At 43.2% G+C, this 26126-nt stretch overlaps 1 protein-coding gene across 1 annotated transcript; it reads left to right on the top strand.

The window, feature by feature from the left end:
* The first annotated feature begins 1519 nt into the window (after nucleotides 1–1519).
* Nucleotides 1520–24673, top strand: LOC308332494 (plexin domain-containing protein 1-like). Its single transcript, XM_080788432.1, has 13 exons — nucleotides 1520–2142; nucleotides 11133–11302; nucleotides 14840–14983; nucleotides 18361–18430; nucleotides 19341–19463; nucleotides 20764–20882; nucleotides 21095–21194; nucleotides 21793–21888; nucleotides 21993–22074; nucleotides 22165–22225; nucleotides 22348–22468; nucleotides 23428–23588; nucleotides 23885–24673. The coding sequence occupies exons 1-13, from the start codon at nucleotides 2064–2066 to the stop codon at nucleotides 24008–24010; spliced, it is 1452 nt and encodes a 483-aa protein (XP_080644558.1). The 5' UTR covers nucleotides 1520–2063; the 3' UTR covers nucleotides 24011–24673.
* The last annotated feature ends 1453 nt before the right edge of the window (nucleotides 24674–26126 follow it).

Raw genomic sequence — 26126 nt, 5'->3', positions numbered from 1 at the left:
CCCTCTCTCTCCCCCCCCCCCCTCCTCTCTCTCTCTCTCTCTCTCTCACTCATTAGCAGGCAACAGTCTGTCAGCACTGTCTCTCTCTTTCCGTTTCTGCATGGCACAACAGCGCCCCTACTGGTACTCATACTGGTGCTCATACATAGGTGAACACATACATAGGTGAACACATAGGTGTACACAGACATTGCTGGTTGTAGGAGTGGTTGCACCACTAAAAAAAAACATTATTTTCTGAAAAGTAACGGTTTTCCACATACCAGGTTTCCACCCGACAGCGGCAAAATAAAAGAGTGTTCCTACTAAAAGTCACTGTCATCATGAGTCATGGCTACTCCTTTGGATCAGAAACCTGCTCGTCATTACAGAACGCTCAAATTCCAAACACGCTTTGACAGCCAATCAATATTCACGAACACAACTCCTTCCTCACAGTAAAAGCGTAAATCAAAGAACTGGGCCTCCTCCGAGCTCCTCTGTTGTTGACAAGATAGAAGATCTGGGGCAGCCCGGAGCAGCTCAGATCCACTTTATGACATCATTCATTTGAATCCAGCTCATGACCCGTGTTGCCCTCATGCATGACTCATAACGTCTCCTCTGTGGACAGACATGCCTCGACCCAGTGGTTCTCCAACCTGTGGGTCCACACGTGATTTTAATTCAAACTGGTGTAGAAGAGGGGATGGAGGAGGAGGAGGCCAAATACAGACCTCCGGGGGACCCTGGTCAACTGAAATAAACAGGGTTTAACCCATTAAACCGGGAAAGTAATTTCAGATTTTAACCTCTTTCATCATTATTTTGTACTTTGGCTATTCAAAAAACGTGAAAATGTGTGCAAATCTTTGAATATACAGTAGGCCTATACATATATATATATATATTTTTTTATAACTAAAAACTAAAAACTTTGCTTCTGTGCCGTCCCTGGAACAAAATATTCTGAGACGGAGGTCGGCAGCCAAATAATTTTGGGGTCCTTGACATGAAAAGGTTTGAGAACCACTGATATAGCAACATTCGTTTGAAGACATTTGTAGTTTCGACCTCAGGTCTTAATGGGTTAAGTGGTTAAAGTTAACTAACTCAGGAGCTATTGCCTATTGTTCTGCGCTTTATGACATTTGTGTATCTTGGGGAAAGAAAGAAAGGCCTCACATATCATTGTAGGGCAATGGGGGGAGGGGGGTGGGGGGATCATTTGGGTCTCATTTGATTTGGTTCAATGGACCTCCACATGGGGGCAACCTGCTTCTGCCATCACCAGACCATTTTGTTTTGACAAAATGTAAAAAGAAAAAAAAGAAAGAAAGAGAGAAAGGAAGAAAGAAAGAAAGAAAGAAAGAAAGAGAGAGAAGGGAAAGAAAGAAAGAAAGAAAGAAAGAGAGAGAAGGAAATACATAAATATTTCCTTTATGGGGTCTGTTTAAAAAATCCAGAGCACTGCACAGGAGAGAGAGAGTGAGAGGGAGAGAGAGGGGGGGGGGGGGTGTGTAAGGGAAAAGAAGAGAAGAGAGAACGGAGAGTGGCGTCGGACAGCCGAAAAACTATGAGAGGAGTGAGAGGAGAGCAACAACAACGGACTGTCGCTGAGACTGCAACACTTCCATCAGCTGCTTGTCAACCCTTGCATCGCCATGGATACAACAATATGCCAGAAGTTCCTCTGAGGGGGCAAACGTGAGGCGACGCGAGTCGGAGAAGAGAGACCGAAAGAGAGAGAGAGAGAGAGAGAGAAACACAATAAACTTTGGCAGCGGTGAGGAAGGAGTGAGGGGGTGTGTGTGTGTGTGTGTGTGTGTGTGTGTGTGTGTGTGTGTGCACGCACACGTGCATGCATACATTTGTGTATTGTGTCTGAAAGAGAAGGAAAGCAGAGAGAGAGAGAGAGAGAGAGAGAGAGAGAGAGAGAAGGTGGAGGTGAGGTGGAGGCGTAGGAGGCACCCCTCTCTCACGGAGAAGCGAGAGAGAAGGAGCGAGGGCAGAGCAGCAGAAGAAGGCGGGAGCGAAGGGGAGCAAGAGGAGCACAGAGCCGAGGAAGAGGAAGGTGAAGATACATGATGGGGCTGTGTGCACTTCTCCTCATCTGTCTCTCCCAGGCAGAGCTGGGAAACATCTGGGTACAGGGGCAAACAGGTAACGCACGCACACACGCAGGCACGCAGGCACGCACGCACGCACGCACGCACGCACGCGCATGGGATTATGCACTGTTGCAATGCTTTTTATCCCACCCTAATCTAAACACCTGAGAGAGAAGAGACACGCAGGAGTTAAGCACAGAACTGCTTCTGATCATCTGTTGGAGTTCTGGGACATGCAGAGACCAATGGATGACCTGGATTCTTGGGCACATTTTTTTAACTCATCATCCGTGCTAAAGTTTGCCAGAATGGCTTTAGTGTGTGTGTGTGTGTGTGTGTGTGTGTGCATGTATGTCGGTACAATGTGCACAAACGTGCTATTACTCGCAGGAGCAGTGTGTGTGTGTGTGTGTGTGTGTGTGTGTGTGTGTGTGTGTACGCGGAGTGAGCAGCTTTGCAGGTTGTCTTGCTCCGACAAAGATGAGGCTAGTGAAATCCTGTAGATTGTACGATTAGATTGCCAAGGACTAAACAATGCTAAAATAAATTAATCATCGGCTTTCATTTGATTACACGAAGAGAAATAAATCAAGGCGATTATGTTCTGTGCATTTGAACATTTATTATCAAGCAAATCGTGTTTGGTAGAGCACAAAGTTTTGCTGTCACTTCAGCAGTTATTTGGTGGTGGCACGCTGGGAACGCGATAAATGTCAAATCATTGCGATTTGTAAAGGGTCTCTACTTGTTCTCTCATCACTTCATCTTCACAGACTCACTGTGTGTGTGTGCGTGTGCGTGTGCGTGTGCGTGTGTGTGTGTGTGTACGCAGTTCTACGCACGCAAGCGTGTGCGCGTGCATGTGTGTGTGTGTGTGTGTGTGTGTATTTTGGTTCTCCTTAGAGATGTAATATTTTTAGCGAGCCCTCGTTCTTGTGGTGCCGCTCTTCTCTGACAATCAGCGCTGCTCTAGTTTCTCTGGCCTCTCCTGTGGTCTCCCCGCTCCTCTGATCAGGGGCCTGAGCTCGCTCTGCAGAGGAATAACCCAGCTTGTACAGTAGAAGGGCCCCCCTCCGAGGGCCACAGACCATATACCCAGCATGCAGAAATAAAAAATTCTCTTGATTGATCTTAACTTGATTGATCTTGACTGCAATTTCCAACAGAATGTCTGCCTCCATCTCCGACGCCAAATGGCGCTTGGATCCAGCAGGGCCTCTTGTGTAGAGTCACCACCATGGGACAAGACTTTGGGGTGTTCTGTCAGAACTTCACATCACAATGAGTTTTGCGTTGTAGTCAGGGCTTTGGTGACGATTTGTGCAACGTTGAATATCGAAATGGGAAGTTATATTTTGATCACTTGCAGTATGTGGCACCTCAAGAATAACTTTGATCCTAACTGAACTCATTGTAAAGCTATACGCCTTATTATTAGTTACGCCTTATTCACAATCATGTGTAAATTGTGCATTTACTGTATATATTAGCGCACCCACACAGACGGCACCAATCCCATGCTCATCGGGAGCAGTTAAGGGTTAAGTGTCTTGCTCAAGGACACTTCGACACTAACACAAGTGGAGGATCAAACGGGGGCTTGGGGTGGTCGTCAAACCGGGAACCCTTTGGTTCAATGCGCTCGCTCTTTCGCCGGAGCCACTCTTTTTGAGACCAGTTGCACACTACAACAAGTGAATAGAAGCGCTACTTTGAGTTCCTTGCTCAAAGAGCACAGAAGCAGCAGATATAGATGGACACGATGTGTGTACTTACGATATTGTAAGTGGGAGGGAGAAAAATTACAACTAAACCATCAATCTGAAGGAAAAGAATCTGGCCATTAATAATGATTATAGACTACATAATATCCTTTCTTATCAGCGCAGCTGGCTGTGTTTGTACTTGCCTGCTATGGTTACCACTGTCTCTTTGGGTGCAGGGTGCCAAAATGGGTAACTTCCCTTCGATAAGCTGTCTTTAACATAGTTTAAGTACAAATCCACTGTACGTGCTACATTGGCAGTCACACAGATGAATGCCTCCTGTCACGACCTTTGGGAGTCATGATTATTCTACTAATATTAGTGTTCGCTGCATGGGAAACGGCAAATGCTCAACTAATCTCACTAAATCCTCGTATTGACATTGCCATGAGGCAGCGGCCAAGACCTTGTTTGTGTCCTGAGATTCTCTCTTATAACTTTGGACCGTACATCATGGTAGCGAGAACAAAAGGCGCTCTCTCTTCAGTTCAAGAGAGTGTCTCATTGTGGTGGAAGTATACATGTGGGCCTGCTGCGTTCATGCGACCTCGACTTTACTCCCCCAGACTCTAGTGGTGCTTTGTACGTTTGCCGAGGTCACCGTACCCCTGCTTGACTCTTAATACATGAGTGCAATTCCTGCTGAGTGCTGTCCGTGAACCCAACAGGAGGTGCTTTATAAAAGAGGGGGAAAAAAGGAATAGATTTTTCACGAGAGGGCCATATCCAATGGAAAACTGAACACACTGAAAGACCATCATCAGCTGTTGTCTCGATGGAAGAACGTAGGCCTTGCTCGTTCCTGTCTAGTCTTTATCTCATGCTGGCGCCGGGCCATTACAGGTTGCTCTCAAACTGCAGCCTCGTCCCCTTTCCTTGACAGCTCTCATAAATGTTGTTTAATACACTGCAGAATCCCGAGTGTCGGCCGCGTTCAAGAAAAAGGCATAAGAAAAATCTGGATTTCAAGCCTTCTGAACGCAGTCCTAGATGTTCTGCAAACAGTGGGTCGGGACCCATTTTTGGGTCAGGCCAATTTTTATGGCTCACGAGTAAATATCCATTTTTTGTTGCAAAACTTTTGGGGGAATTAAAAACAAAAGGCTAAATGATTGACAGTTAGGATTAGGAACCAAATGGACACTTGCAGGTCGCAGTAACTCTCTAACTATACAAATGGAACCAAATTATCCCATAAAGGTCAGTAAATTAGTTACTCCATTTCTTTTATGTCTCAGACATAAAAAAAACTAATTGTATGAAATGTGGGTTAGTGGCATAATGCATATAAAATATAAAAAAGAAATAAAATTAGAAGGTTGAGAATCACTGTCCTACAGACACAAAGTCCACCGGGAGGGGAGAGGGGGGGGATTGAGGGATGGATGAATGAATGCAATTAACACATCTACTGCATGCATGTTGCTCAAAATGCTTGGCCTAGTTTGGCTCTTGCTGTGTGAATCCCACACCCACTAGATGGGTTGCTGCAATGCAGACACGGGGAGCAGAAAAGGGTGGACACAGCTGCTGTGTTTCATGCCTCCAAATGTTAGGTGACTCAGATCTTTGGTCGCCAGAGTTCAAATCCGTGCCGCCGTGTCGGTTCCTGTGTCGGAAACGCTGCCAACATTGCCAGGGTTTGTGGGTCTGTCCGCCATGCAGCTCAACGGGTACCGAAAGGCAGCGGTTCCCCACCCTGTGCTCTGCGGACGACTAGCCATTCGCTAGTTGTCGTTAGTGGTGTTTTTTGTATGTTAATGCCTTACAGCGTAAGGGCATTAACATTACTAAGGGTGAGAGTTCACCCCAATCACCCACACTTAAAATGGATGCACTCCTGGAGCTGCAAGGCACTTTTTTGGTAAAAGAAGTGTCATTATGGAATATTGGCGTGTGCAATCAAAGCACATGAATCCACCTGCAGACCGGCTGTCAGCATTGAGCAATTTAACAACCTATATATGGCACACACAAACCGTTCAAACTAGGGGTTTTTCATGATTCTGGATCCATTGCAAGCATTTGTTTTGCACGAAAAACACTCCTTGGGCAAAAAACAGCTATAGACGTCATCACAAATGTGATGAGGTCATCACATTTTGGGGCTATGGCCGAATAGCCGAAATGTGTGTACGTACACCCGTACAGCTCACACTTAGTAGTACAAAAATGCACTTTCAGTTCAATGGTTCTCAAACTATTTGGGCCAGGGTTTTCAAGATTAACTCCATACACAGACAGACACACAAGCCCTGTTATACACAGCTAGGCTCTTGCCAGAGCCACACCATCAAAAAGTCGATTTCCCTGCTTTTGAGGCCCAGTCCTGGCCCAGCACCCCCCAGACTTGCAGGGGCCTGTGCCATAGAGCCTCTCCTCTGTCTGTGACGTTTTGGGGGTCCATTTGGCATTTACACACAGGATGTGAGGTACACTGCTTTTGGCATAAAATGGCACATGTATGGGCAGTGAAACCAGACACCTCTATGTTCTGAGCACACTCTTTGCATGTGCTCCGAGGGGCTATGTGGTTATCCTCTTGCCAAGGCATAGGTGCAGCACAATGGATATTTGTAACAGCAAATTCTGCAAGCTACTTGCTATTCCCAACCATTGCATGATAAACCATGGTCATTTCTGTACAACTGTTCACTTTCACTGTAGGCCTACAACTCCTGGGCACATCATCACACCTTGGTTAACTACTGATGCTTTAACTAGAGAGAATGTCACAAAAACAACATAAATAAATGTGCCCGTTGCACAGCTCGAAAACTACATCATAAGAAAAAAGATTATAGCCAGCAGCACTCACATTATATCTCTCTCAATAGCTCAATCTCTCTCAAGGCTCCGTACATTCAGGTATAGGCTTACTTGACATTTTATTAAGCATCATGACAAAAACAGACAACAAACGGTGTAGATTGCGCTTAGGAAGGTTTTGTAGCCAAAACACATCAGTTTTGTCACGATTGCCTATTTCCTTAATAATAAAATGACATGTAGGTTCATGGTTGTACTTTATTGTTACATCTCGTGTAAAACTTATTTTGTTTGGCTTCCTCCTACAGACAATAACTAAATGATGTTAGTAACTAAGAGTACTATACTGATGAACAGTAACTACTGATGCTTCACATGCGCCCAATGATGTGCACGTTAACAATGGGGATATTTCTGTCCACCTAACAACTCACTGTCTCCATCTTCACTTCCTCCTCCTCCTCTCTATCCTTCTAGCCTGCCTGGCTGGAACCTCCTCAGCTGTTTAGTGGTGTTGAGCTTGAGCCACATTGACCCAATTAGCACTCAGTTATTCTGAAGCTGTAGAAATATAGCTTCCACTGCACCGTAAGTAAACGCAACTCCTCATTAGAACACCAGGTCGGCCCTGTGTGTCCATTCTCTCTCAATTCTCTCTCTGTTCCATTTTTTCTCTCGGTCTGTCTAGTGTATATCACTCTCCCTCTCGCTCCCCCGTCTCCCTCTGTTTTACTCCCTCCTCACTTTAGTGTTGTTTTTGGCAGTACATTTAGATTTGAGTTTTAGTCATAAGTCTCTTGAATAGTTTTCATTTAGTTTTAGTCACATTTTAGTCACCGGGAATGTCTTTGATGCCGTCGTAATGATGCCGTTTTACACTTTGCTGAAAATAGCCGATCTACAAGCTCACAACGCGTCACAGCGCGACGCGTTGTGAGCTTGTAGATCTGCTATTTTCAGCGTGCAACCAAGTGAAAAATGACTTATACTGGATCTCTTGTCCACTAGTCCCTTCCTAACATTTTTGTCTAGTTTTTATTTGTTGACGAAATTGTCAGTATATTTAGTCTTCGTTTTAGTCATCATAGCTTAGTTTTCATTTAGTTTCCATTTAGTTTTCGTCCCTGGAAAAAGGTAGTCGACGAACATTTTTCGTCTTAGTTTTAGTCGACGAAAACAACACTGCCTCACTTCCCCTTCTATTCTTCTCCACTTTCTAGAAAACTAACTTGATTTATTCTGTGACTTGCGTGGGAGTGTACCCCATATTGGAGCTTGACTCGGGCCTGTAAATTTGAGAGGAATCTGACCTGAATCTGGAGAGACAAAATATTGTCAAAAAAAATCTCCAGCCACTCTCAAGTGCCAAAATAGTATATTCTAGTGATAAATTGTTCATAATAGTAGTAACTCAGCAATCACTCGAACCCAAACAATTGAATTAAAAATGTATCACAACCTGACCTGAGTGGATATGTTCCCATCACGTTCCTTTGGGTCCCATGATCAGGTTGGGTTTAAAGGTCATTAGTAGTCATACCTTCCAGCACATTTAAAACATTTTAACCACTTAAGCCCTGTCTACTTCATGCAACAAAAAGTGAAACTAGGCTATGCTCACAATGCAATCAGTGAAATCAATCATTTTAGATTTTTTTTTGGATCCCCCCCCATGCAAATAAAACCCTGGTTATTCCTTTCTGGCGAGGGATTGTGGCTGTGTTCCACTCTCTCTCAAATCCCCTGGAGGATTTTGAAAACAGCACCCTGTGACATACGATATTCATGACAGGGTCGTTGGTTTAACAGCCAAATTTATAGAACCACGGCCGCCACAAAAATGGTGACAGCAAACTGGATTTGTTCCCTAAACACATCATTGCTTCCTCATCCAGGGAGAAAACAGAGACCTTTCACCCTGTTAACGATCATAACAATGTCTGCTGATCTAGCAACTCGGTACACGTGGTTGAATGGAAATGTGAGTCACACATCAGTGAAAACAGAAATGCATTCCTTCTCGAGCATAGTGAATATGAAAACAAAGACATCAGTGAGTCTGTAATGTGTTGAGCAGATGGCGTTAAAAACCAGACAATTGAAGGTGGGAGAAAACAGATGCGTGCAACACACACACACACACACACACACACACACACACACACACACTCTGAAGGTCAGGGATGCCAAAGGAAGTTCAAAGCATATCTAACACAATTAATAGGCTAACACTACCAGGCTAAAATGTTCAGCCAAAACACACATGACACATTCCATTATTTTAGTCCCTGGGATCTACTGCAGTCTATCAATATTAAAAAATCACACCTGTGTGAACTGAGTGGTGCAATTCCCCCCCCCCCTCCCTCCCTCCCTCCCACATTAGCAGGCAACAGTGCAGCACTATCTCAATCTCTGTTTCTGGCACAACAGCGCCAGTTTTGGTACTGGTGCTCATAGTCACACACATGAACACACACGGTTGAACATACGGTTGACACGGACATTGCTGTTCCTTGGAGTGGTTGCACCACTCAAAAATCACACTTGTGTTAAGTGAGGTGCGCTCTTATCATCATACATCATCACATTCCGTGCTCAGCCAATCAAATCATCACATTCCGTGGTACACACAAGACACACAAAGCTGGGCATAGGAGGGGCAAGCACCCCTGATTTTTCTTTTATGGGTCTGCTGATTTTTTGTTGTGGTTTTGTTTTGTGTCCGAGATATTGCATTTAGGTTTGCTAAACATCATCTGTGTACAAGTTTGCCTGCTAATGATCCAGATGACTAAACAGTGAGGACCAGATGAAGCCACAGAGGGATGAAAGCAAAATATATCTCCGTGTGGTTTTGATTTTGTTTGTTCTTTTGGTTCGACGTGTTACAGACAGATTTCCAATGACAGGATTTCAGAAGTCCATGTTTCCAACTTTCCCTCGCAAATATTGATACGTTGTTGAGAACATCCAGCATTTCAACCTGCATTTTGTTAAGAAGCTTCCTTGGATTAATGTGTTTTTACTTTACTTAAAAGAATTAGACTCATGTTGTTCATTCAAAGAACTAGAAGTTCGGGCCTCTACTGAAGACTGAGTGCATAGGTCAACACATTAAGTTCTGTAACATAGTTGCATTCGCTGTTCAGTCATCTGAAGTAGGTTACTATTCACATGAATGTATATTTATATAGCTGCAAGCAGCGATAAGGCGGGACCAAGCAGGAAGGCAAAAAGCAATAAGAACAATATGCACAATAAGCCATAGAAACATGGAAGATTGAACTTGAGATAAAGAAGACCATGTAATTGTGACAGGGTCAGTTTTAATTGTGTGTGTGTGTGTGGGGGGGGGCAGTGTTTGAAGACTCATACGCTGAGTTGGCATGCAGTGCCCAGATTTGAACCCACAAACTTGTGGTCCAAAGGCGGGAGCTCTATCTACTGTCAGTTGTTATATTGTAAACAGCAAAATCATTCAGTGTTTTTGATAACAATTATGTGTCTCCTAGTTTTGGACATTACTACAGTGTGTTTCTTCTTCTCTTCAACTGGGATTTCAGATAATGGTCCATAGATTGTGTGTGGAACGTTTCACGCAAATTGCTCAAAAATCCAGGTACAAAATCAGGTATAAGCATTTTTCAAACTGCTCAAAACTAGCTTTCTGGTCAAAGTGACAGATGTGTTCTCCATGAGTCCAGGAAACAAGTGACTTTTGACCAAACGAGGCATGAGTTAGGCCTATTCAAAGGTTTCATTAAAATAAATGCTATAGCGCCCCCCTTTGGCCAATTAAAGTAAGACTGGGTTCAGTGCCATTTGGCATGACCCTCTACCATACTGTACAGTTTCATGAGAATATGACGTTGCATGTACAGTATGTATTATGGGCAGAAGACGAACTTTCACTAAACAGCAATTTTTCAGTCACAAAGAATTATGTTACAAAAAAAATCATTTTTTCACTTATTTTTTTTTAAACTTTTCGTGCATTTTGATCAAAGATCCTGGGAGGAGATAGATTCTACAAATGTCTTCTAAATCCTGACATTTTCTGAAAAACTCATGTTTCTATGTCGTTCTCAAACATTTTCATGTCAAGGACCCCCAAAAATGTATGTAATTGGCTGCCGACCCCCATCTGAAAATATGTTGTTCCATTGACCCCCCAGAAGCAAAGATTTGAGTTAAAAAGTTTGCTCTGAAAGAATATATTTTTCAAAAATAGCAGACCTACAAGCTTGTAGCGTGGCACTCGGTGCCGCGCTATGAGCTTGTAGATCTGCTATTTTTCAATAGCTAAAGTATAACACAATGCTTAAAACACCAAAAGGAGTCCCTGCCCAGAATGGGTTAAAATTTAAAACAAAAAAAACACAGGAACGACACCTCTACGCTGCATACAGTTCAACACGGCGCTCCACTGAAGTTTGGGTGTTTTCTTGGGTTCATGTCGTGATGTTCCTTCACAATAACCATTACCTCGACGCTCTCGTTTCAGATGAACAGAGCAGGATAGGCCTGCGGACAGACGCGGCTCCGCCAGCGTTGCACAGAGCCCCAAGGGACCAGCAGACACCGCCGAAACACGGCCAGAGAAGGGTGGACCGCAGCACCAACGGCGGAGGGGTTGCCATCGACACGCTGCCCGACAACCTGACCCGCGTGGTGGTGAGGGCTCATGGCAATTTATTAGCGCAGTGGTTTTCAACCAGTGGTCCTTGAGGGGGTTCCAGGTGGTCCCCAGCTAAATGATGGAGAGTTGGTAACCAAATGGACCCTTTATAGGACGAAAGAACATTGCACGGATGCACCTGGGACATATCCTCAGTGATGTATCCCATGGTCATCACCTGGGACATATCCTCAGTGATGTATCCCATGGTCATCACCTGGGACATATCCTCAGTGATGTATCCCATGGTCATCGGGGTTTCGGGTCTCGCAAACATCATACCCGTCACTCAGGTGACCCAGCCGAGGTGATCAAGTCCCGACTTAGGTCCCAGTAGCTACCCTCGATCAGTCCCATTAGGGAAAGACCAGGGCCACACATTCTGTTGCTTTGGAACTACTCTCACGCGACTGGGAGGTAGATAAATCTGGCGCATGGAAGGACTAGGCTCTGTGGGTTGACTCCTGCCCTCCTACGTCTCACCAGATCTTTAACTCTCGCGTAAAGTCTTCAGGTTTCATTTTACACTCTCAAGAGTTACCTTATTGTTTAATGTCTGCATTAGTTAATTTACAAGAAGTCTACACAATTAGAGAATGTAGAAGAATTGTTATTTTGATTAATGTTTGCCAACATCATGGAATTGTGTTTCACCGACAACAATATATTCTTTCGTTTTGGGTCTGAGAGGCTAAATCTCATCAAATGGTGGTCCGTGGATCAAATGCCAAATAAATAACGAGTCTTGATATGAAAAAGGTTGCAAATCTAGCATAACCACTGTCCACCGCTGTCTAAAATGTCTGTTGATACTGGCCATTTGAACCAGCAATCCGTCATTTTACTAGCCATCTTCCTTAATCAATTAGTAAGCCAAAGCCAGTATATCATCTCCTAGAAGAGAGCAATTTACTACATAATTCTATTTCAGCAGTCATCCCCTAACCCTCTGAAAAGGAAATCATTACAATAACGACTTCAGGGCCAAATAAGGTCATGGTCTCAATGTTCTACATTGCCGAAAGTGGTGATGCTTGTTGAATTAGAACATTCCAGGAAGCATTCCCTTTCGGTACACACACAACACACAGCCCTGGCCCTGAACATCTATCTATAAATGCACCAAGTCTCTGTACATATGTCTGTACGTCTGTCTGTCTGTCTGTCTGTCTGCATGTAATCCACGTAACTCGAGAACCGTTCGCCCGTTCGCTCCAACGCATAATATCTGGGTGGGGCATGCATTTCCAACTTGCATCGTTCCAAGTAGGCCAGTGCCCAACGTGCACTGCTGTAGACTAGAGGCTCCACGGGGCACCGCTCTAGTAATATAAAGCAGAAGTTGTCGTTATGATGATAATTGGCTCACGCAGACAGGTGCATTGTTTGTTTTGTATGACTTTCTATGCTTTGTGTGTCTGTGTGTGTGCACAATTAACAAATGACATTTGTACACTGTCAGAGTTCAATTACAATTTGTGTGTGTGCACACGTGTGTGTTGTGCGTGCATATATGACGAGGCTTTGTTTGTGTTATTTACAATACCAGAATCCTCCTTCACTTGAAACAGCCAGAGTAAAATTTCCACCAAATAAATTGTGTTTCACTTCATCTCCTTACTCCCCCCACGGTGCAAATTGGAAACAGACTGCGGCCTTGTCCTGCCAACTTACAGTGTTTGTTTAAGTGTGGTTTGTGTGTGTGCATGCATGCATGTGCATGCATGTCTGTGCGTGCGTGCGTGTTTGTGAATGACTCACTTGGCGTCGGACAGAATAATGTCCTGTGCCGTTTGCTGCTTGTGTCCGATCCCAATTTGTGAATCCCTCCACCTCTCCCCCACCACCATGGATCTTCTCCCAACAAATCAATCAGAGATATACTCTTGGAAAAAAGTGCAAGGGTCTATTCCCCTCTCCTCGCCTAGAGAAGACACCCCCCTCCCACCTTCCAAATCTCAACACATGCAGGCCAGTGTTGTGGAGCCGAGATAGGATAGAAAGTGGGTCATTGGCTGTATATGGAGCAGTCGGAGAGGCAGCGAGAACACTGCATTTAACTGCTCCACTTTCTCAGCCCACACCTAAACCCCAGCACCATTGCTCTCTGTCACCTTCACGCGCACCGTGCATTAATAATGCCATCAAGATCGCAGATCTGTTGTGAAGAACGCCAGGCCGAGAGATAGTGTGCGCCATCATGCGTAAACAGCTCCCCCAGGTGGTACATGCTGTGGAGCATATATACAGTCAATGAAGTGCTCAATGTCATTTCGTGGCAACAATCTTGTCCTGTTGCCTCCCTCTCCTGATGGAGAGGCATCATTGCAACAATGTCCGAACTGCGACAAAGATGACAGCGCATCTGTATATCCGCTTCAAATAACTGTCAACTGACCTCCTAGGGTCTCCTCCTATAACCGACACCAGGGTTGAAATCAGTCTGCTTATTATAAGGGACTTTGGGCTTTGTTGTACAGAAAGGTTGCTTGTAAATATCGGTAGTTGCGGGATGCAGGTTTTCTGGGCTTGTTTCTAAAGTGTAGTTGCTTATATTTGGGCATGTTTCCGAGTTTAAACCAGTGATTCTCACATATTTTGTGCCAGGAACCCCCGATACAAGATGTGTGTTGTTGATACAATGTTTCAAAGAATATTCCAGATTGTGTCACATTTCTTTTCCATGATTGTTTAGAAAATAGCAGATCTACAAGCTCACAATGCGTCGCAATTGTGAGCTTGGAGATGGGCTATTTTCAAATAGCCTAATCAGGCTTCTTTTGGGCTTGTTTTCATGGACCTAGGTGCTTATTTCTCTCACACAATCTGGCAAAACTGGTTGAAATGTCTCAATTCAAGAGTAGGGAAACCAACATACTCTACCATACATATAATGTAGCATCTTGTTCATTAAATTAAGCACTGGATTGCAGCTGAATCATGGCTATCACAAAGACATATCACCCAATCACATTAGGTTTAATACTGTAGGTAAATAGGCCGACCAAAACATATTATTGAAAGCACAAATGATCAAAGCAACAGATATTGCTGAAGTGAACTAAACTGTACCTGATCAAAAAAGAAAAACAACACCAGCACAAACCATTTACTGTAGTGCTGTAGGTCAGTTTCTACCCTAACGAGAGGTGGTGGAAAGTAACTAAGTACATGTACAGTACTCAAGTACTGCCAATTTTCATTACTTTTACTTTACAACACTCATTAGCCATTTCAGCCCTATTGGAAAATGGCTATATGAAAACAGCCAATCTGCGAGCTTGTAGATCTGCCAGTCTCAAAATATTTTCATTTATTTCCGAAAACCCGTGAAATGGGACATTCTGTGTACTTTTACTTTTTGTACTATAAATACGTTTTGATGCCAATACTTTCACTCACGTGCATTTTGACTACACAGACTAACAGCGTATTTCTACATTGTGGAATTGCTACATTTACTTAATGTAAAATATCTCAGTAGTACTTCTTCCACCACTGCCATGACTAACACGTTCCCTCCCATCCGACAGGAGGACTCTAAAGAGTACTACAGATGGCAGAGTTTTGGTCCAACGGACAGACGAACAGAGGACTTGTGGGTAGACCTGAGCACACTGCAGCATGGCCAAGTCAGAGTCCACGCCATACTGTCCAACAACCACCGCCAGGCAGCGGTGAGATGAGCCCACGCACGCACGCACGTACACACACACACACACGCACACGCGCATACAGGTTTTCAAATTGTTGGGCATTAAGGGACGCCTAGTCTCGCATGGCCAGATTGCCACCTTCCCCACAATTTTCGAATGCTTCCGGTCATACAGAAAGGAATTTATTCACAGAAGGAAGAGAGGCCGTTGACATCATGGATGGTACGCCATGACACTTTCATGCACGCTTTCATCGCACCGGAAGTTCCATGAATACATGTGGCAGTGGATGGGGCCTGCTGGACCAGCTCATGAACACACATTATTTCTGAACAATTGAGACCTTTGTCATATAATCGGTTCAGGAATATAAAAGAACGATAAACAATTCAGAGAATGGGACAAATGGATTTCTAGGTTCATTTGGCAAGGGAAGAAACCAAGAATTAAATATAGCACCCTACAACTGAGAAAGGACAAAGGGGGCATGGCTCTTCCCTGTTTAAGAAATTACTATTATGCAGCCCAGATAACTCCTCTGTTATACTGGAGTAACAGGGGGTATAAAGCGAGATGGAAGGAGTTGGAGCTTGGTCTAGTTGCTGACTTCCCTCTGCAGGCTGCAATAGGTGACAGGGGTTTGGCGGACCGATTAGAGAGGATCAATAACCCATGGATAAACCATACGTTAAATGTGTGGCAAAAGGTTGTGAGGTCATGTGGTTTAAAAAAAATGTTGAAACTTTTCAGATGGTGTGCCTTCGACACAGACTTTGTCCCAAATAGAGGCGACATTAGATTTAAGTCATGGATAGAGAAAGGAATCACAACTTACATGTAATTTATGCAAAGAACTGAAATTGATAGTTTCAGATCAATACAAGTCAAACATGGTCTGGAACAGGCTGACTTTTACAGATACCTCCAGGTGCGGCACTATATCAATCAAGAATGCAAATTCAAAGAGTTTTCTGCAGTTGAATCAGAATTCTTTTTCATATTAAAGTCAGCTCTCACAGTGGAGCCAAGTAAGTCCATCTCTGAGTTATATGGCGCCATTTCAGATGCTAAGAATGAAAGCACGTTGTACATCAAAGAGAGATGGGAGAGGGACGCAGGAGTTGAACTCTCAGAGGAAGTATGGGGAGGGATCTGGGAGTTCCAGTCTACCTCAACTTGTTCTATGGACTGGAGAGAGCACTGTTGGAAAAATATTATTAGATATTTTAAGACCCCATACCAGGAAAAATACAAAGGGGACGATAGGCTGTGCTGGAGGCAGTGTGGGGCAAAGAAAGCCAACCACTTCCACATTTTCTGGGGGTGCCCCAAATTGGGGGTGTTTTGGAACAATATTCACAAATCACTGTGCTCAGTATTTAATACTCCAATACCTTTCAACTTCACAACCATGTACCTGGGCCACATTGAATGTCTTAACCAGTCGAGATACACAAAGCTACTGCAGATTCTCCTGGCAGCCAGCAAAAAGTCAATAACAAGAAGATGGCTATCCCCAATCACACCCACAATGGACGATTGGCATGGAATAGTCCTAGATATCTTCAAAATGGAAAAATTAACATACATGTTAAGAACTAGATTAGACAATTTCTACCAAATTTGGAACAATTGGATTGTGCATATTGCCCCCCTGAGAGCGGACTTCGTGTAATCTCACTGGTTCATTGCCTGCTGTATGATTGTGTAAATATAAAATGTATAAGACACCTCTCCTCCTCTCGTGGTCGAAGACCAAAGCTATATTGTTTTTGTCCCCCTCAGCATAAATGTATATACTTTAGTTGTTGTTGTTTTTTTGTTTCTTATGTCTTTTTCCGCCCACTCTTTCTTTTTTTCTTTGTCCTCCTGAAATGTACCACCTGAAGTGTTACTGCCGTGCCTGTCTCTGTTTGAGTGTGGACTCGATGTCTTATATAGGAAAAAGGACTATACTATACAGAGACATTGGAGATGTTGCCACATGGAGGGGGGATGAGGGAGGGAAGAGGGGTGGGGAAAAAAAAGAAAAGAAGAAAATCTTGGGAACTGCTCTTATACGTATCGTTTGTAGAAATGCTATATGTACAATTATACTGCACTTTCCGAATAAAACAAATATTATAAAAAAAAAAAAGGAATATAAAAGAAGATATTTCACAGGTTGTTTTCTAATCACTTGCTTTTCGATGTGCACAGTAGTATAGACAGTACATCATTTTATTTGAGGATCTAAACAACGGCAGGTATCGTTTCTGTCTCAGAGGTATCACAAGATTTGGCTGCCAGACAGGAAACGGTGGACAGTCTCGCAATACTTGGTACATTCAGAAACGTATTTTGTGCTCTTTAGTTACCTCTATAAAATCGAAAAGCAACACAGCAGACAATAATGTGTTATTATGTCTTATTTTCCAGAACTGATTACTTTACAACGGTCTCAGTCATTCAGAAGTTTGTTCATGTGCTGGTCACTGGGCTCTCATTGACTCCAAAGCATTCCACCGAACTTTGTAGTTTGGCTCCCATGGTGTGACGAATCTGCTCTCTGGAATTGCATGATAGCGAAAATGACATCGGTGTATTTATCAAATTTTTCATATACCTTGTCATACAGTCTGGAGCACGGAAACTCACAATTATTAAGCGGGAGAGCGGATGCCCCACCTCCCCCACAGCCGGTGTCATCCCAAAGTGATTGGCCAGTAGCCCCGTTGAGTGGCAGTTGGGGTAAATGCTCACTCCAAAACATGATTTACGATTCTGTGCCTATCGGGACGCAGCTTGAAATACGCTGAATCGTCTCCATCGAACATCACAATGCTCAGCACTGCGTAATTGTAAAGATGTTTATGTGAATGGAAATGCCGAACAGATGCCAGCTTCCTGTCTCGGATTTCAGGAGGTGTAGTTCCAGACTCTATATTAGCATTAGGAGATTGTGGACTAGCTGCCTGGCTACGCTAGACTAGCGGGCGCCCGGGGGTTCAAAGGGAAAGGAGAGGCAAAGGATGAAAAACAATTACATATATATTACAGTACACACACACACACACACACACACACACACACACACACACACACACACACACACACACACACACACACACACACTGTAGCACAACAAAGTATGAACTACTAGGCTCAAAATGTTCTTGTGTACTAGTATACAAGTCTATTCACACTCCTGTAGATATCCCGTTTATTGGCACACCGAGTAATATTGTACACGCTATATGCATCAATATCAATATGTTCTGGACTCGTTCTGGCTTAATTCTACTGCTGCCGTTATATGCAGACTGTACCGACTGTATGTATCACATCCCTGGTGGCTGTATTGAGCCGGGATCCCCTTGGGGGGTCGATAACACTTTATTTTTTCTCTTCCTTTGTAGCGGGTGGCACTTTCCTTTGATTTCCCTTTCTATGGACACTACCTGAGACAGATCACCATAGCAACTGGTGGTAAGCATAACCATATGTCTATTAATGCAACAGGCCAGATTTGAACAAACCATGTTTTCCCTTAAGTACAGGGGGCGACTTGCAAATTGCATGGGCACATTTTTTGAGTGGAAACCATAGGCAGGCAGCCACTCCAATGCCCAGCAATGTCTGTCCCTGTGTCATGTATGTAAGTATGTTTAGAGTACCAACAGGTGACAAAGTGGCGCTGTTGAGCTTCACACTGTGCCCAGGTGCATGATGGGACGCTGAGTTTCTTTTCTTACCGTATTTTAAATAATTATTTATTTTTACAGACAGCAGACCTGACCACTCAGAATTTTTTTTCCCTTTTAAACTGGCAGACTTGACTGAGTAGGCGAGATGGTCCCCTTTGAGGGGGCGTCAAGGCACAAGTACTGTAGTAAGCGAACATTTGCAGAAATAGCAGTTCTACAAGCTCACAACATCGATTTTGGATATTTCTTTGCTAACTGATTTGGTGTTGAAGGAAAGGAGGTGACCAAGTATAGACCCCTGGGAGACCCTGGTCAACAACAAACATATTTCAGTAGTTTATCTTTTTAAGTAGTTATCTTTCTCTCATCACCAATGCGACAAGATGCGTTAGTCTCACCTGAATGGCAGAGTTCCAGGATTTTGACATTGAACGATTGAACGATTCCCTGAGGTATCATCTTCTGAAGTCCACAGATCACATCCAGCTGAAATGAAATGAAAGTGAGAAATGATTAGTGCTGGAGCAACAAAATGGATTAATAACGGCTCAACTGGTCCAGGTGTTTTATGAATCTCCTCGCTGCAAAGCCAGACATAACAATGGCAATGAAACAGAATAACGTCAAGACTTTAGTTTTTGCTACCAGGTGTGATTTTGATATTTTGAACCTTTGATCCTGCCCTTTCTTAGGGTTCATCTTTACGGGGGAGATCACCCATCGCATGCTGACTGCTACACAGTACATCGCTCCTCTCATGGCTAACTTTGATCCCAGCTTCTCCACAAACTCAACAGTGAGGTACATGGACAATGGTGGGTGGTTTTTAAAATGTGATGATTAATTGTCATACAAATAAATAATTGTCATTCATGAATTAATTGTGTTTTTCCATTGAACATTAGAAGATAAAAAATACTTTATTAGAGTACAGTCAGAGATTTGAGCTAAAAGTTCAACACAAAAAAGTCCTGGGAACTTGTTTCTATTGTGATCCTATTCAATTTATCAACATAGCATAAAAATAACACATATGCAGAGTCTCGAAAAGGGGGTGGGGGGAGGTAAGAAAAAACGCAGTGAATGCCATCACCTTTTTATGGGAGAAGTGAGGCCTTTTGCCTTCCTGAAAGGTGGCCCCTTTTGAAGGAAGCCAGTGATCCAAACATTTTAAGGGCATTCCACACTTTGGTGGCAGTGCAGTAGAAAGATAATTTATGTTTGTTCTAGTGTTGTGGCTATGGGTGTCGGTCACTTTGGTGAGGTAGTTAGTCAAGTATGAGGGTATTGCAGGCATTGAGGGCAGAGCCCCTTTGACTATCTTGAAAACCCATCCCATTTTTGGGAGTTGAACCTTGAACCCTGTCCTCTAGCCTGAGCCATCCCAGACTAGAAAAATGTGTTGGAAAAAGGTGGGTCATGTCATGGTCCCCAGGCCGAGAAGTAGTTGAATCAGTCTGTTTTGGGAGGTCTGAAGATTAGTCTTTAGTGGTCATGTGCATATATGGGACCGACCGACTTCAAATTCCACATACGCATTAACAAGGAATCAAGAGTTAGTCGAGTAGTTTGGATATAGTTGTCCAGATATACTGATGACATCAAGGATCTCCATATATGGGCATAAAAGGGACAAGGTCTGACGTATACGTCAGAGATCTATTCTACATGGGCATGAAAGAGACACAGGTAGACAGGTACAACGGGTATTCAGACAAAGCCCCCGAAACTATGACTCAAGACATATTTGCCGTATCGCGGGGTGACTTTAGGCATTAGGGGCGCTAAAGAAATGACATGCTAGTCAGAAATGACCCATACCAGTAATCAAATAATTTACTAAAACAAAATAGGCCATATTTAATCATTTTAAATAAATAATACAAATAGTCGATAGTCTCACAACATATTGCATCGCGACATGGAAGTGTCTAATAACACAACAATATATAATCTTTTTCTATTTCCACTATTTGGGAAAATAATATCTGGGAAAATAAATGTTTCAACATTTATACAATTGACTGTGATTGTGAAAAAATAATTGTAATTATTTCGATAATTATGATTAGGTGATTATGTAACAATTGTTTGACCTCTGCCCTATTTTCTTAGGTAATCTGTTTGTGGTACAATGGGACAAGGTGCGATTGCAGGGCAGGGAGGCCGAAGGACCATTTACATTCCAGGCTGCCCTACATAGCAATGGGACCATTGTTTTCAACTACAGAGTTGTGAGTTAAGAGTTTTATTGTCATTCGAACAAATGAGACCACTTTCGACTGGAAATCCTTTCCCTCAGGGTCATGGCTCTGTACAAACACCAAACATACAGTGTATACTATAGCTATTGCCTGAAGTACTGTACAAGGCCATAATCTTACAGAAAATGGAGTCCATCTTCAGGTGAAATTGCTCAGTCATGTTCAAACAACCGTTCTGACAGGTACCGTTACCAGTGGAGAAGATCAACTCCACTGAGCATCCAGTCAAGGTGGGACTGTCCGATGCCTTCATGGCCCTCATCCCTTCCTCACAGTCTTCAGGTCAGTTTTCTAAATCACTGGTTCTCACGGTGGGGTCCCCAGCAAAACGAGTAACAGTTTAAACCCTGTTTTATTTTATCCAGATCTACAAGCTCTGGGGGGAGGGGGGGGGGGTCCATGGCCAAACACATTTCAATTTGGGTGTCTTTGAGGTGAAAATGTTTGAGAACCACTGCTCTACAGGCTCATATACAGTATGCTCTGCTCACTTTACTCAAGGTCCCGTTCAAGGTGGTCAAAATTCAGAATGGATGGCCAGATTTTCATGAAAGCTGCTGGGAATCATATGTAGGCTACCCACTAACCCAGAGAACATTTGGGTCGACGTGGTTGAAGGTCGACGGTCACAATCAAGGTTAAGGACAGAATTACATAATCAGTGCTGATAAAATAATCCCAGACAAAGAACATCATTGTCAGTTCATCACAGAGGGAAAGGGAGGTGGAGATGTTGGTGCAGGCAGGATTTGCGCTCCCAGGTGTATTGATATTGTAATAAGCCCACTTCAAAATTCAAAACCTGGCAGAAGACACCTTGAGGAACAGCATACAGTAGGCACACAAAACGTATCAACCATATAAACCTTTCTGTTGACAGACGCAAGACGACGTACCATCTATGAGTATCATCGTGTTGAGATCGACACGACAAGGATCGGCAACAGATCTGCCTTCGAGTTCACACCACTGCCCAGTACGTATTATGTCCATATAATGACCACTCAACGTTACACAAAATATAACACAATTTCACGTCATCCTTCACCAGTACAGATAACCTATTGCTGCTTCTCTTAGCTTGTCTTCAACACACAACTTGTGATCTCTGCCTAACATCCAACTTGACACAAGGCTGTGGCTGGTGCAACACGCTTCAACGGTAGGTTCTCGTGATGTGTATGACATCATGTGCGTCTGGCTATTGACCAGCTTCTTAATGAGCTCTCATCCCTTTCCACTGGCGGCGCAGATGCTCTGATGGAATTGACCGGCGTAGGCAGGAGTGGCTTGATTATAACTGCCCTGAAGAGGTGAAGTAACCTATCATCAGAGCAGAGTGTGCAACCGTTAAAGTCTAAATGTATATTTATCAGTCACTATCTTTAAAGCTAAATTTCTTTCCCCCCCCCCCCCCCATTTATTTTCCTCGCAGGCAAAGGGCACATGTGAGGACTACACCCAGGCAGGACCTGAGGGATCTATCGGGCCATATAACTACTCTTCCCCGGGTCCAACACCATCCTCTGTCTTCGAGGACCACCCTGTCACTGAAGGTAAAAGAGGCTTTTTTTTTTTTTTTTTACACAAACCTACAAACATAATGTCGCCGTCGGGTGGAAACCTTGTAAGTCGGCTCCTTTTTTATTACTATTTAAAAAAATGAAAATAGCCGATCTACATGCTTGTGAGCTTATATTTTCAGTAGGGCATTCATTTACAGAAAAATGAAAAGTTGAAATGATGGAGATACAACGGTCCTGATCCAGTGACGATAAGTCAAAGGATCAGTCCAAAAAACCTCATCCAAACTAAATGTTAAAGTTACTCATGTAAGTCCAAATATTGTTCAGCTGTCTTTCATTCTGTCCAGCATACAACACTCATTAAAAACTTGAATGGAATGGAAGTCAAGGGGAAAATTTATAGTGTGGCACAATGGCATAATGTCCAATACATGTCAGGTCAGACCTAATATGCCCTCCAGGGACATGCTTTATTTAAATATAATTGTCCAATATTCATTTGTTGCCTCAGTCAGTACACTTAAAAGGTATTCAATTTTCATTGTGTATATATTGCCTTACTCTATACCGATTGATTTATTCTATTGTAGCTATCTTATTCTATTTGGTGTATGTATAAATGTTCCTTTTATCATGGAAAGAATATACCACCTGTACTCACCTGTGGGCAGTCCCTCTCCATGGTAACGGATTGGCGCGGGGCATTTGATTGGCCCCCGCTGATCCCAGAGTTGTACTAATGCTGACTGTTTGTCAGTACTTCTTTATGCCTGATGAAGGTCTGACGACCGAAACGTTGCTAAATAAAATCTAAACTCAAGTGAAGACAGTGTGCAGGATTCTTTTCCTCTACTTATCAGTTCCAGTTATCCGACGCACCTGTCCATTGTAGGTGTGCAGAAGGACTTTTTCTTATATGGGGTCCTTGACATGACAAACTTTGAGAACCACTGATGTAGGCCAACTGTGAGTTCTCGTCTTTCTCTTAGACTTACAGACAGGACCTCCAAACCCCAACGGGAGAAGTGAGAACACAGCCATCATTGCAGGCGTTGTGGCTGCCCTGGTTCTGCTTGTAGCTCTGACCCTCCTGGCTGTCTACTACATTAACACTCACCCCACAGTTGCTCCACCATTCTACCTCATGCAGGTGAAAGGAAGAACTCTCTCCACAGATTACTCTGATGTATTCCGTTCATCAGCAATGTTCTAAATCTAAAGCCAAATTGACATGCATAAATGCCTGTGTCAACTTCACGCATGCATGCATGCATGCATGCATGCATGCATGCATGCATGCATGCATGCATGCATGCACACACACTGTCAATCTGACATCCCTATTTTGTACATGTATATATTATAGGCCTTAAATGGTTGAAAATAGCTTGTACTGACTTCTTCTCATATCCGAGAATGACGTCTCTTCTGTCTCTTCTTTCACAGCGACGCACCAATAACTACTGGCCATCTATGAAGTTCCGCAACCAGGGCTGTCACTCGAGTTATGCCGAGGTCGAGCTTGGGGGTCATGAAAAGGAGGGTTTCATTGAAGCTGAGCAGTGCTGCTAAGGGGGCTGGACTTCCACCATGGCACAGATGACATGAAAGGGTACCATCTTGAGGACCTGAAAGGGATTACAAAAAAGGGACAAAACATGGAAGCTGAGGCGTAATTATGGCAAAGAATGCCCTTTACGCCAAACTTGGTGGCTGGACGATGTCTACTGTAACTGCTCTTGTAGCTCTTGTTTCTCTCTTTCTCTTGCTCATTACCATCACGAAACTCTCCATGTCATCCAGCGGGATTGAGGTCAGGGCCTTAGGGAGGCCCAGGAGGAAGCCGACGATACACAGTACCATGTGGGATTGTTCAGAGCAATTGTGTGTACCTGTCCACAACCTACCAAGGCATGGGGAGGTCAGGGAATGACGATAACTAACTAGCCTTCATACTGCAAACCAATGTACAGTTCAACTTAAACAATGTGTTTGTTTTGTTTGTTTCATGAATGAATTGTTTTATGAAATGTCTTAAAGTGAGCAATGATTGTTTTATAAAAATGCTATAGCTTTGACATGCTATAACAGATATTCAACTATATTACAGATAGGAATTATAAAGATTATCAGAAACTTTTCTGCAAGAACCAGGAATATTTGTTTTGATGCATTTTAGAACCATTGTTGATAATTTCTGTTCAAACATCCTAAAATAAAAACTTGTGGTCAGTTTTTATATACACACATAGTAAATATATGTGGTATGCTTTTATATAACAAAACACAACACACAGTCCAGCAATTTTGATCAGTGCCTTCATGTCCCACGTTTTAGATTACAGTCAGGTACAGTTTAAATTGACTGAAACCAGCTACATGGTCTATTGCCAGAAATTGTCTTTCACTTTTTTCCTTGGATGAAAAACATTGTTCAAGTATAGCTGGGTCTGTAGGGGATACTCTCGGATCAGGTATTCTTTCAAGACAGTACAGAATACATCAAATAGCTGAATCCATAATTAATAAACTAGCAATTGAATCTATGAAAGGGCCTGACAGCAATATTATTGCCTGATATTTACTAGTTTTCCTTTACTGGATGTCAAAAATAACGGTAGTGGGTCACACACACCAACACTTTAGTTAAAAATATTTATTGCATTTTTGAACAGGGATCCTTTACTCATGGATATCATACTAATTGTCAGCAAGCGGAGAACTAGCAGACTTTCTTATTCTAATTCTTGAGTGAGACAGTAGAGAGGCTGAGAAGGACACAGTAGGAGCTCTGGCACAATTCATTTCTAGATCAAGAGGACACTTGTTGCTCTCAAGACAAGATCTTATATTATGGCAGTGTGTACGAGCCATTAAACATTTCCTAATATACGAGGCTTGATATGTAAAAGAAAAAGGTCAATGGTAATTTAAACACATGAACCCTAGTGTGCACCTATTCTTTATTTATTTTTTTTAACTTACAACAAAGTATACAGGGCTTAACTGGTTAACACTTTCAGTTTGGATCTACATGGAGCCACCATTGAACCTGGCCAAATATCTTATCACCGAAAGCCTTCACTGATTAAAGTTACACACAGGAGCTCTCAGTCACGAGAGGAGATTGTGACTGTGATTTTGAGAAACAGGTAGGTAAGTTGTAGTGAGTTTATTTATATTTGTGTAACAAATTGATTGATTTAAGATCAACATTCCCTGTCTGTCTGTCTGTCTGTCTGTCTTAGGATGTCATTTGTACTTTCACAAATCTGTGAAAACTGTCTCTGAGCTACTAAATCGCATACAATCTTCTTAAAATACATTATCAATAAAGTCACAATCATCTTATAGAGAGAAGGGTGATACTCCACTGCTGCAGAATTTATCACGTCACGTGCACGCATCTGCCTAGGTGACAGCAGACTGCTGGGTGAGCGCTGGCGCTTTGGCATGGGGGGGGGGGGGGGTCAGACCAACATATGGAATGAATTCTGTACTGGCCATATATGGAGCGTGTCTTGAGTGTACAGGATTTGATGTGGTCAGATCAACATATGGTATGTCAGAAAAGGTCAGCTCCATATATGGAGATCTAAGGTTAGGACGAGGTCGTGTGCACACATCCGCCTAGGTGACAGCAGACTACTGGGCGAGCGAGCGCTGACACTTTGGCATGGGGGTTCAG

Source organism: Protomyctophum bolini (assembly GCF_963924005.1).
Source record: "Protomyctophum bolini genome assembly, chromosome: 18".
Taxonomy (NCBI): Eukaryota; Metazoa; Chordata; class Actinopteri; order Myctophiformes; family Myctophidae; genus Protomyctophum; species Protomyctophum bolini.
This window is presented reverse-complemented; position numbering and strand designations above follow the sequence as displayed.

Coding starts and splice junctions, on each gene's coding strand:
- LOC308332494 (XM_080788432.1), top strand. CDS start 2,064: ATGATGGGGCTGTGTGCACTTCTCCTCATCTGTCTCTCCCAGGCAGAG. Junction 20,883..21,094: donor TTGTTTTCAACTACAGAGTT/GTGAGTTAAGAG, acceptor CCGTTCTGACAG/GTACCGTTACCAGTGGAGAA. Junction 22,075..22,164: donor TGGTGCAACACGCTTCAACG/GTAGGTTCTCGT, acceptor CTGGCGGCGCAG/ATGCTCTGATGGAATTGACC.